Source organism: Myotis nattereri (genome assembly GCF_964212035.1).
Source record: "Myotis nattereri genome assembly, chromosome: 7".
Taxonomy (NCBI): domain Eukaryota; kingdom Metazoa; phylum Chordata; class Mammalia; order Chiroptera; family Vespertilionidae; genus Myotis; species Myotis nattereri.
This window is the reverse complement of record NC_138082.1, coordinates 46,236,375-46,249,026: the sequence shown is the minus strand read 5'-3', so window position 1 is coordinate 46,249,026 and position 12,652 is coordinate 46,236,375. Positions and strand designations below refer to the sequence as shown.

General features: G+C 42.2%; 1 protein-coding gene across 2 annotated transcripts in view; it reads right to left on the bottom strand.

Moving 5' to 3' along the window:
• Positions 1-1,573: 1,573 nt before the first annotated feature.
• Positions 1,574-12,652, bottom strand: part of METTL8 (methyltransferase 8, tRNA N3-cytidine) — an 81,676-nt gene continuing 70,597 nt past the window's right edge. For both annotated transcript variants that reach the window (XM_081095670.1, XM_081095672.1), the window contains exons 6-10: positions 11,714-11,777; positions 10,055-10,194; positions 5,263-5,369; positions 5,071-5,136; positions 1,574-2,614 (exon numbers count right to left, since the gene is read on the bottom strand). In XM_081095670.1, the coding sequence (XP_080951796.1) occupies positions 2,424-2,614; positions 5,071-5,136; positions 5,263-5,369; positions 10,055-10,194; positions 11,714-11,777 (568 nt within the window). In that variant the 3' untranslated portion in view covers positions 1,574-2,423. The remainder of the gene's footprint in view (positions 2,615-5,070; positions 5,137-5,262; positions 5,370-10,054; positions 10,195-11,713; positions 11,778-12,652) is intronic.

Sequence of the window (12,652 nt, the reverse complement as noted above, 5' to 3'; positions counted from 1 at the left end):
AAAAATTTCATGCAATTAGCAAATAGCTTAAGTCAATACCCAAGCAGGAACATTTGTAACAAACACTTCATGATTTTGTTAATACCTATAGGCAATATTCCAAATCAGGGCTTTCTCTTTTTTTCTTCCTCTGCCCAAAAATCTACATTTCTAGCAATACGCAAGCCGACTTATATCCTTTTTGAGGCAAAATAGGGGGTTGATTCAGGTCAGAAGACTGACCAACAAACTTAAGACACTGGTAGAAATGGCCCTACTGAGCCATTGTGTGGCATAGGAGGTCTATGCTAGACAGAGCTCAAAAGAGGACGGTTTGTGTCTCACAGTCCAAATTCGGTTGCTGTTATTTTGACGCTTCTAAAGGTTAACTACATGCTGTAATACACTATAGAAAGACACGAAGCTGAATTTTACCGCGCCAGTCAAGAGGCAGGCTTGAATCTGCTATTTAGGACTGAGAGAGACAGTACAATTTACATGTGTGAGAATGTGAGAATAATTTCACCTTCTGTTGTTTTTAAAACCACCTTTGGGCCATGATTTTGAAATTGAGAAACAAGATCTGCTGGGGTTCCCATAGCAACATTAACTTATCTAACTTCCCTTGTTGTATGTAATACTTTCATTACTAGCTTGGCTAGTAAATGTACCCTTTAATTATGAAAGACAACCAAGTTGGGAGTCTCGGGCAAATTTTAACTTCTACATTTACTGACATGCATGTTTAAACAAACCTGGATATTGTACTTTTGAAGACTTGCTATCAAGGCAAGTGTGTACAAAAACCTTTCTGTGGTCTTCCTTGCTCCTCATCTCTGTATTCCATTCTTTAGATGATCCCTCAACCAATCTCTCCAGATACATTTATAACATGCTATGACTAGGATAAAACAGAAACAAACCAACCTCAGATGGGTCCAGTCTGGGGACTAGACCCCGATGTGTCCTCCATTCTAGTCTGTCTATAAGATGACCCTCTCCCTATCTTTTCTCCACTATTCATCATCACCAATGTCCTGCACCAAATATGTTTTCTCACCATCTTGAGAGCACACATTCAAGGACCCCCTTCCAGAACCCTGACTCTTCCCCCTTCCTTCCCACCAAGATCTTTCAGAACCACTATTACTACTGTGACCATCACCATGTGACATCCTGTTTGTGACTGGGCAGCATCCCTCCACTATTATTAAAAAAAATAATATTGTCTTGATTTTTCCTTTGAGGAACTTTCCTCCATTCTATACATTCTGGTGGCACCATCAATGAAGTTGCCCTGCCCCAGCCTATTAAGAGGTAATCCGTGACCTAAGTGGACCAATCAAATCCTCCCAGGAAGTTGAATTTTAAGTAAATTAAAAAAGGAAAAATAGTGGGGATTGAATTATTGCGATGGTGGTCCTTTGAAGAGACTGTCCATTTCTCCCAGATTTCTGTGACTCCTCATCAAAGTCCACCAGCTGTTAAGCTCCCTGCTTGAGTACTTGATCATATATTATCTTTAATCTTGATTTAGAGGCTTGCAATGTGCACGTTTTGCTTTGCCAGCTAGATAATATTGATGCTCTCTGAAAACAGGGCTGGGTCTTATTTATTGTATTATTCCAGATAATTCAGCACAATGTAAGTACTTAGTAACAAATAATAAAAAAAAAAAACAATCTTAGAAACTCTGTAAGTACCTAGTAACAAATGAAAGACCAATCTTAGAAATTCTATTCTATTAATGTGCAGTATACAAGCTGACTTATATCCTTTTTGAGGCATGGTGGTAAATAAATTTTTAATTGCTATAATTTAAGAATTTTCTTGGATATAAATAGTTGTCTTAAGGAGAACTTAAAATGACTTGAACACCTAATAGTCTGAAAATAATTTTAGCATGGGTCATAATTCCCCAAGTTTAGAAAAGGAAAGAGAAACTGAAACTCTCTTTCAGACATTAGTCTCTGAATTAAAAAAAAAAAAAGTTTTTGGGAAAACAGACAACAAAACAATAAAAACAACACACCTTTGTCTTGGGCTTGTGATTCTTCCCTGGAAACAAGGTGAGCTGCCTGTCTGCTACCAGATAACACAGGAGGGAGTTGAACTGTGTTTGACTAATATATAAATAGCGTAGGTGATTTTCTCCTCTCCTGAAAAATGAAAGGCCATGGCTTCCCAGAATCATGACTTATGACAGGAATTAAATTGCATGCTTACAAAATTCAAACAAGCTTGCTCATACTAAGTTTTGAAAACACAGGCTATGGTGCACTCTTCCAAACCACTTACATGTGCTTACAATACACCAAAGAGCTGGCCCGCAATAAACAGCAGAATATATACATTCTCTTCTTCTGTCTTTTCATAAATATAAAATTTATATAAATCTTTGAATAGTGTGGTCCTCTGGTTTGCACCTCAACATGGTACAGAGTTCAGCTATGCGAAAGGAGTGCAAATGCTGATGTGGAGCTTTTTTGAGTCAAGTGTAATGGTTTCTGGAATTTGCCTTGAACCCATACTCGGTGCATTTTCACTTGTTTTTTCCTATTAACTTGTAAGCGGCGATCAATCAGATTTTGCTTCTCGTCTAACCCAGCCTTGCAGAACATACTGTGGACTTCCCCTGTGAGACAAAAATAGCAATCAAATGTGTGACATATGACTGGGGAGGGGGAGGTGGCAGTCAGAGACATGGAACATTAAATGAAATGATTGACCATCTAAATTTCATTTTTACTAACAAATACTCAATACAAAACAATGAAGGGAACGTGAAACTAAGTGGGTTTCTTCCACTTCACCCAAACACACGAAGTATAAACAGACTAGCACAGCAAGCATAGATATACAGAATTATTGGTAAAAGCTTTCAATATTTTGAAAGGTGCCCCGTTTGAGTTTTTATTGGTTTGCAGAGATCCCAAATGACACTTTATAATACTACTAGAGGCCCGGTGCACAAAAATTTGTGCACTCGGAGGGGAGGGAGGGGGTCCCTCAGCCCGGCCTGTGCCTCCCGCAGTCTGGGACCCCTCGGGAGATAACGACCTGCTGGCTTAGGCCTGCTCCCGGGTGGCAGAGGGCAGGCCCAATCCCTTGGTGCGTGCAGCCCCTGGTCGGCCTCAGAGCAGGGCCGACTGGGGAGTTGGGGTGCCACCCCCTGTCATACACAGAGCAGGGCGATCGGGAGGTTGTGATTCCACCCTCAGTCACGCTCAGGGTAGGGCCGATTGAGGGGCTGGGGCACCATCCACTGTCACACTCAAGGCAGGGTCAATGGGGAGGTTGCGGCGCCACCCCGTCATGCACAGAGCAGGGCCAATCATGGGGTTGGGGCACTTCCCCCTGTCACTCACAGAGCAGGGCCCATCAGGGGGGTTGGGGCTCTGTACCCTGTCACGCACAGAGCAGGGCCCATCAGGGGGCTGGGGCACCACCCTCTATTACCCACAGAGCAGGGCCGATCAGGGGGTTGGGGTACCGCCACTCTCACACTCGGAGCAGGGCTGATGGGGAGGTTATGGCTCTACCCCATCACACACAGAGCAGGGCCCGTGGGGGGAGGGGGGGTTGGGGCGCCGCACCCTGCCACACACAGAGCCGCAGGGCGATCAGGAGGTTGGGGAGCTCCCCCCTATCAGGCACAGAGCAGGGCCGATCAGGGAGTTGGGGGGCCTTCCCCTGTCAGGAACAGAGCAGGGCCGATAGGGAGGTTGTGGCCCCGCCCCCTGTCACACACAGAGCCACAGGGCGATCAGGAGGTTGGAAGCTCCCCCCTATCAGGCACAGAGCAGGGCCGATCAGGGGGTTGGGGGGCCTTCCCCTGTCAGGAACAGAGCAGGGCGGATAGGGAGGTTGTGGCCCCGCCCCCTGTCACACACAGAGCCGCAGGGCGATCAGGGGGTTTGAGCACTGCCCCCTGTCATGCTGATCCCGGTGCTGGGAGGCCTCGTGGCTCCGCTGATCCCGGTGCTGGGAGGCATATTACCCTTTTACTATATAGAATAGAGGCCTGGTGCATGGGTGGGGACTGGCTGGTTTGCCCTGAAGAGTGTCCCGGATCAGGGTGGGGGTCCCCACTGGGGTGCCTGGCCAGCCTGGATGAGGGGATGATGGCTGTTTGCAGCTGGTCACACACCCTTCAGGGTGGGGGTCCCCACTGGGGTGCCTGGCCAGTCTGGGTGAGGGGCTGAGGGCTGTTTTCAGGCTGGGACTGAAGCTCCCAACTGCTCCTTTTTTCTTTTTCTTTTTTTATTCTGAGCCAGCTTTAGCTCTGTGGCTCCAGCTCTTAGGCCTCTGCTCCTGAAAGCAGGTATCTGGTTTGTTTAGGTTCTACAATCGAAACTCTGTATCAACTCCAGGTCTGAGATCCCGGCTAGCTGAAAGCTGGTTTCTGGGGTTTTGTTTAGCTTCTATTTTTGTAACTATGTTTCAAACTGCCAGCTCAGAGGCCTGCAGCGGCAGGCGGGAAACGTTGATTTCCTCCATCACTGAAGCAAGCAAGCCTCATGTTAGTTTCAAGCTGCCTGGCTGCTGGCCGCCATCTTGGCTGGCAGTTAATTTGCATATCGCCCTGATTAGCCAATGGGAAGGGTAGCGGTCATACACCAATTACCATGCTTCTCTTTTATTAGATAGGAGGAGGATTCACATAAGTTTGGGGAAAGTCCTTGAGCACAGGATTCATTTTCAATACTTTTTTAAAATGAGAAAGTAACAAGAGCTAAGTAATTTTCTAGGGACTCTTAAAATCATACTCCTGCCTCTGCTGTGGCCTACCATCAAGTTTTTTCATATCTGGACAAACAGTACCTCCGAAATGGAACAGACTATCCCTTCATTTGGGTATAAGGATGGAACAAGTGATTATTTAAAGCAGTTTCCACTGGCGAAAGATTAGAAGGCAAAAAGGCCATTTTCAAGCTGTTATGTAGAATAGTAGTCACCAAAGTGTGAAGACATCCAATGTTTAATCAAGCATTAAAGTCTCATTTTTTAGAGCTTCTGAATTTTCTCTCTGTAAACAATAACCAAAAATATTTTTTACAGCTAATTATTTCTTCTTATAGATAAGTATACCTTTTGTAAAGAAATATGCCCGGGTACCATCTCCTCGAACATAAAAATTTTCAGATAGACAGTGCCCTAAAGAAAAAATAATTATGAGAAGAGAAACTTAGTATTTCTTTAAAAAAAAAATCTTGACATGAAATATAAATGAGGCATTCTTTGAAACAAGTGAAAATAATCTGAGACTGAATATACTATTACCCCTTTTGAAACGAAGCTGAGTCTTATCATATCTTCCATAGTCCCGAAATAACAGCATCCCCCCAGGTTTCAGTAACTTGGACAATCGGTTTACAACACCTTGCATCCTTTGAAAACAAAGCAAGATATGGTTTGCAGAAATCTTTCATATACCAAATTTTAATTTCTTAAAGATAAAATAAGAAAAGTTCGATAAGGCCCAAGAAACCTAAACCATAAAAATAAGGGCAACAAAGACAAAAAATATTTTGTATAGAAAGAAAAAAGGACACCAACTTGCTAAATTATCAGATTCAAAAGGCCTAGAGTATCAAGAAATCACCCAAATGACCAGAGCTTGATGGATGAAGTCAAAGCTCAACTACCAAACCACAGAGATATTTTCTGATAATTACAGCAAATTAAAGTAGGTCCAAGGCAGACAGAAACGGATGTCGATCTATTTTTCTTGCAAGATAAAAAATAAGCCAGAGCAATCCCAAATTGTGCATATCTAAACAGAGATCACCTTTCCTCCAAAGTAGCTCCTTTTATCCTGGCTTCTTTATTTAGTTCAAAGGTACTGACATTCACCAAAGTGTAACCCCTCAGGATATCATTAACCTTTCCAGGTCTCTCTTCTTCCACTATCCTCTCCAAATTTGGTCAACAAGTTCTATCTTCTACTTCTTCTTTTTTTAATGACATCTTTGATATTTTTCTCTTTTGTTTCCCATTAGAACTCCCTTGGTACAAACTGCTACCTCTTTAGGCCTAGAAACAGAATAGCTTCCTAATCTATTTTATTATTCTCCCTGTCAACAATTCCTGCATATTATGAATGACTTATTCTGCTTAAAATGATGGTTTTGTGAAATCATTGCTTTGCTCAATTAATTTTTCCTGTCTCTTTCCCACTACTTCCTAACCTGAAGCATCAACTCCAGCCAAACTGTACATGCTTGGCTCTGAGCAGTCCATGCCTTTCTTTGTTTATGTGGTTCCCCCTTAAAGAATTCTCTCCTTGCTCTCTGCCTATTTAAATTCTATTCACGCTGCAAGTCCCGGCTTAATACTGGGAAGCCTTTACTTTCTTTCTTTTATTATTTATTCTACTCATCTTGTTCCCAATCAAATATGACCCCTTGTTACTGTTCTTGACTTAATGCTTTTGGTAAAGTGTTCTTGGACTTATGTGTAAATATGGGTGAGAGATGGCAAAGATTTCAGATCTTATATTAATGCCCAGTGTTTGACATTGGCTGCCTACAGAGCTCTATTGAAAAAAACTCAGGGCTCATTGGGAATGATGATCAGAGTACAAAATCAGTGACAAATGTCTGCCCTGGACAGAGAGTGGTAAATTGTAGCTGGTGTGCTAATCCATACTTTATCCACGCTACTTAAAGCTTCTGAGATGTTCTTGTTTTAAAAGTGAGGGCTTGAGATCAGATAATCTGTACATTCTTTCCAATTAAGACACTGTTCAGTGGAATAATGGGGTGAAAAGCTGTGCCAGGTTATGAAGGAAGCAGATACACGAAAGGAAGTGAGAACACGAAAATAACTATGAAAACAAAAGAGAAATATAACAGAAAGAGGTGGCATGCTTAGATCAAAAGCTCTTTTAAAAAACTGGAACATAAGTACACAAAAGGGAAAAAGAAAAGTATTTTTCCTTGTTCATTTTGTTACAGGTTTTTTTTCCCCCACACTGTGCTTATATTCTTAGGCTTTGGCAATTAAATATGACTATATCTAAACCTTAAAATAACTCACTTTCAGGATATGTTTTACGTACAGAGAAAAGTCTCCTTTTGCAATTATTACTAAAGCAAGCATGAAACAAAAACGCAGAAAAACAAAGAGCCAAGTACAGTTGACTCCTGAGCAGCATGGGTTTGACTAGTACAGGTCCATTTATACATGGACTGTTTCCAATAAACATATTGGAATCTTTTTTAGAGATTTCCTTACTCCTATGAAGCAATCATATTGATTACCTTATGCTGCCATAAAGCGATTACATTGCTTCTTCCCCATTATCAATGTATGAATCATTCATTATACCTGTAAATAAGTATGAATTTCTTTTTCACAATATCTTTTCATTTTTGATGTCTAGTGTTAGTGCTATAACATCTACAGTATTTTGTATCATGTAAAATAATACTGATGTAGGACCGACAGACAATCTAGCTTATAAACAGATGACATAAAATTACGGTATCAATAAAGACAGCACAGTACTGTAAATGTATTTTTCCTTTCTTATGATTTTCTTAACAATATTTTCTTTTTACCAGCTTACTTTATTGTAAGAATACAGTATATAATGCCTATAAAATCCAGAAGGTATGTTAATTGACTGTTTATGTTATTGTTAAGGTTTCTGGTCAACAGCAGGCTATTAGTAGTTAAGTTTTTAGGGAGCCAAAAGTTATACGCAGATTTTCAACTGCGCAAGGGGACAGCACCCCTAATCCCTGCCTTGTTCAAGGGTCAACTGTACTTCAAAATGTAGCCACTTCCGTCTGCAAATCTTTTCTTCCCAACTATCCTTTCATGTCGGGGGTTGTGGGTAAAGGCAATGGGTGGTAGCTCATTTCTTGATCACCCCATCTTGGCTCATAATACAGTCCCAGGGCCAATGAGAGCTGCAGGCGGGAGTGGCTGGCGGTGAGATGGACAAGACGAGAGGGAGAAAGCCCCTTTTCTTCCTTTACCCTACTTGCGCCAACTCTGCTATCCTCTGGGTGAAGGAAGAAGAGAAGGAAAAGAAGAGGTTTTTAAATATGAGTATTGCCTGCCTACTCTATGCTTGAGTCTGTGGTAAACATACTTTCTTTCATTTTAATGACAAGGACAGCTAGCTCTTCTTTTATAGCTTTCTATTTAAGCTGGGACCCCCAGACTCAAGGTCTAGCTGACCCACTTGCTGTTCATTTGTGCATGGATTTTCCAGGCTGGCAAGAATACTTTTCTAGAACTTCCCTGGGACTGAATCTACTACCACCATCCTAAATGACCCTAAAAACATTGTCTTGCCTTTTCATTTACTATGACCCTCTTTCTACTCATTCACCTTATTTTTAGATCATTTCCATGTAAATAAGAAAGTGGCTACTGACGTGATACATCTGAATTTATTCTATAATAAATAAATAGAATAAACATACTGTACAATAAAAGTAATCTTCCCAAGACATCTGCTTTCCCTTCTCTTTAACATTCTATTCAAATCACGAGAAAATACATCATCTACACTAATTTCAAATAGTCCTTTTGTGGTCTTATTTGGAATTTAAACATTTCCTGTTATGGGTGTCAAATAGAAAATCTTGTTCTCTATCCACCTACTCCATCCTTTTGACTATTCTTCCTTTTAACTAAGAAACAAAACATGTAGACGACATCTTTCTACTAGTACCTGAATAATGCCAATAGTCTAAACAGATTAGCAGGAAGAAATAGGTTATAGAAACTGGGAGGGAAAAAGGAGCTTAATGGAACCTGCTGTATCGCATTAAGTGCAAATATATATTTCATTCAGATTTATTTGGAAATCTAATTTGTTTTTCCACAAAGTAATCCAAGTGCCCATCTCTGAATGAGAAGTAACAGGACTGTAAAGGGTCCTAGTTGCAAAGAGAGAAGCACATAGCAACTCAGCCTCTTTGGGAAAGGGTCACACTCATCAAACAAAAAGTGTTTGATGCCAAGCCTGTACCTGCTACCAGAGGCTCCTTCCTGGAGGAGTCTACCACCACAGTAGAAAGCCCACGTTTAAGAAACCTTATGAAGGCACAACCCCTGAAACCACACATGTGCCTGAATAATACAAAGGGTAGAATTTTAAAAGAAAAGTGATCACTTTAATTGCTGGTAATAGCTCTACGCTTCTTCTCTGGAAAACATTGTGTGTGGTCCTACCCGGTTTTGCTCAGTGGATACAGCATCAGCCCACAGACTAAAGAGCCTCAGGTTTGATTCCAGTCAAGGGCACATACCTTGGTTGCAGGCTCAATCCTTTGTTCTGGTCAGGGTGTGTGTGAGAAGCAATCCATTGATGTGTCTCTCTTACATCAATGTTTCTCTCTCTCTCTCTCTCTCTCTCTTTCTCTCTCTAAAGATCAATGGAAAAATATCCTCAGGTGAGGATTAACAAAAAAAAAACCAACAACAACAAAACATCAAGTGTGAACAAAAAAATTAAGTCATAAATATTTAAATAATGTCACTAGGCCAACCTTAGATTATAAAGGTCCAAGGTTAATCTGGCAGATCTTGACAATCTTGACAACCCCTAATTCCCTAGTGGCTGCCTTCTTCTTCTTCTTTTTTTTCCCCTCCCTAGTGGGCTTCTTTAAAACAAAATTTTTAAAGCCTCTGGACAGACCTGTGTGAAGCCAAATAGATTCACAGCCCACCTCTTCACGAATGTTCAGAAAGATGCTAAATCAGAGATGTTTGTTTCTGATCACCAAGTACCATTTCCCTCCTGGGAGTCTATTAGGCTGCTCTGAATTTGTAATTTCCTTGAAGCACTGTCACTTTTAATAGGTATCTGTCTTGCCAGCGTGTACACCCTTCATTCTGACAGTGACGGAAAGCTCACTAATGAAGCAGTCTGACCAGTTTCTTTCTAAAAGTGTGAAGAAAGGGAAAACTGCATTTAAAAGGCTGCATATTATACATAATGTAGTTCACTAAATAAGAAATGCAAGAATTGTCGTTTTTGCTTTGATAGTTCTAAAAACTGCTACTGCTAAAGGGGCTTTCCACACGCGCTTTACCTTTGCGCTTCACTCACCTGTCAGGGTGCATGGAAGAGAGCACGAAGACAAGGAGGATGACATCCAGGATCCCATCCGGGAACGGGTAGGGCCGGCCATCGTCACACACATCGTGAACAAAGGCGCAGCACTGGGCTGCTCTGTAGGATGGGTGCGACTGTCAGGATAAAGAAACAAAAGGAGGGGGGGGGGGTAGTTAGCAGACTTACAGTATTTTTCTTAAAGTAAAAAGGTCAACGTTTTTACTTCTCCCTAGTGCCTTTCTCTATACATTCGGATGCCTTTTATTTCTGATTCAGCATTTTATTTCAAAAGCAGCCATAAAAATTAAGTCTACCACTTGTAGTTGATAACAAATATTCTTTGCAATCCCTCTTTAATTTTAAAAGTGGGGTGGGGCAGTCCTCTGAGTCCATAGGCAGTGTTGCTGGAAGACTCCCCGGGGCTATTCCAGAGGCACAGGGCTACTCCTCAGATCTCCCCCATTGCTTGTGCAGGCCTCCATGAGCTGTATTAAAAAGGTTGCATTAGAGCACACACACACTCTCTCTCTCACATACACACACACACTCTCACACACTCACATACACACACTCACACACACTCTCACATACACACACACACACTCTCTCACACACACTCACACACACACACTCACACACACACTCACATACACACACTCACACACACACACTCTCACACACACGCACACTCTCACACACACACACACTCTCACACACACGCACACTCACACACACACACACTCACACACACACTCACTCTCACATACACACACACACACACACTCTCTCTCACACACACACACTCACACACACACACACACTCACACTCTCTCTCACACACACACACTCACACACACACACACACTCACACACACACACACACACTCTCTCTCACATACACACACACTCACACACACACACACACTCACACACACACACTCACACACACACAATTCACCTACAGAAACAACACTACAAGGATACATACAAAAATATCAATAACACTGATTTATCCTAGGGCCCTAGGAAGTGTAATTGTAAGTGCACTTCAGGCTTTTCAATATTTTAGAAAATGTCTACAATGAATAATTATTACTCCTATTATCGGAAATTAGGTTCCGTGTGTTTACTATACATTTTTGTTTGTAGAATTTCCTTTCCTTCCCATTCCCTAACATCGCCTCTTCTTGCTAAGGATACGCTCACCAGCATTTGGGGGCGGGTCAAATAGGCCAAGGTTCCCCACTGCTTTCCTTACCTCCTAGGATGTTTTAGATTTGCATTATGTGCCTTTTCAGACAAGCCCCTCCCCCCATTTTTTTTTTTAATTTAATGAATGCCTACTACGTGTCAGGCTGTGTGTAAGGCTTTATACACATGAACAAGACCACCTTGTAGGAGCTGTTGGCCTTTCTAGGTGTACCAGTCCCTTCAACTCTGCGTTAAATTCAAAACAACTTTTATTGTTTTAGGGTCCTAACTTAGGCATCTGTTGATGGTATGAGTCCCAGAAATAGTAAAAGCTCAGTTAAAATGGCCACAGATGACATCTGATGCAGAAACATTCCCTCCCCTGGCCCAAATCATTTCCACAGCAAATAAGTCAGGTTCTTACTAGTATCTGGCTCTCCTTACAGAAAACCCAAGGCATACCTTTACTAGCTCCACAGCTCCAGAGGCGAAATCACAACAATAAAGGAAGGACTCTGGAGCATTCCTGTGAAAATGAAAGAAGTGCTTAAATCTAGAATCCGGACATGCTCTGACTGCAGAAGAAAAAAACTAGGTCTGAACTAATTAATTAGTACTTCCTCAATAGAATTTTGGATGATACTTGGCTTGTCATTTCGTCTTTGTAGATACTGTTCTCAATAGTGGTTTGTGGGTGGCCTTCCTGTTGCCTCTGAACCAACATTGTCTCAAACACTTATTAATTACAGGGTTCATTTCATATTCCTGTCCTGGTTTTAAGGCTATTACTAAGGCCTACCTCCCCTCAAACCACACTCTCACACGGAAAACCTCCAAGCTCATCCATCAGCATTGCTTCAGCCTCCTCCTGCCCCTCACAGGCACTCTTTCTTCTCAGCCTGTGGGAAGCTGCCCATTGTCTTCACTAGCAGAGAGGTGTGGACAAGGAACCCGGAAGGCTGGTGACCTTTGAGCCCTGGCAAAGGTCAGGGCTATGCACCCACTGTTTAGTCCAGACAATGGTAGCTGAACAACTTCCCCACCAGATAGTCATGTAAATCCTTACTAATAAGATAGTCTTGTCTGTTACTGGAACTTGCCTGCCTAAGGGCTATGGGTGGATCCCAAACTGAATATGAGGATGGCAAGGCCTGAGCACAAGGGAGCCCATCCTCTTGGGATGGGCTCTCGCCTGGCCCCCCCAGTTTCCAAATTATTTCTTGTCTCATCTCTTTCATTTGCGTGCAGCCCCTCTTCCAGATCCTGAACCCTGAACCACGCGGGACGTTGGTTCACATCACATTCACATCAGCCCCTAGCAGCACGGTCTATAGCAGTGGTTCTCAACCTTCCTAATGCCGCAACCCTTTAATACAGTTCCTCATGTTGTGGTGACCCCCA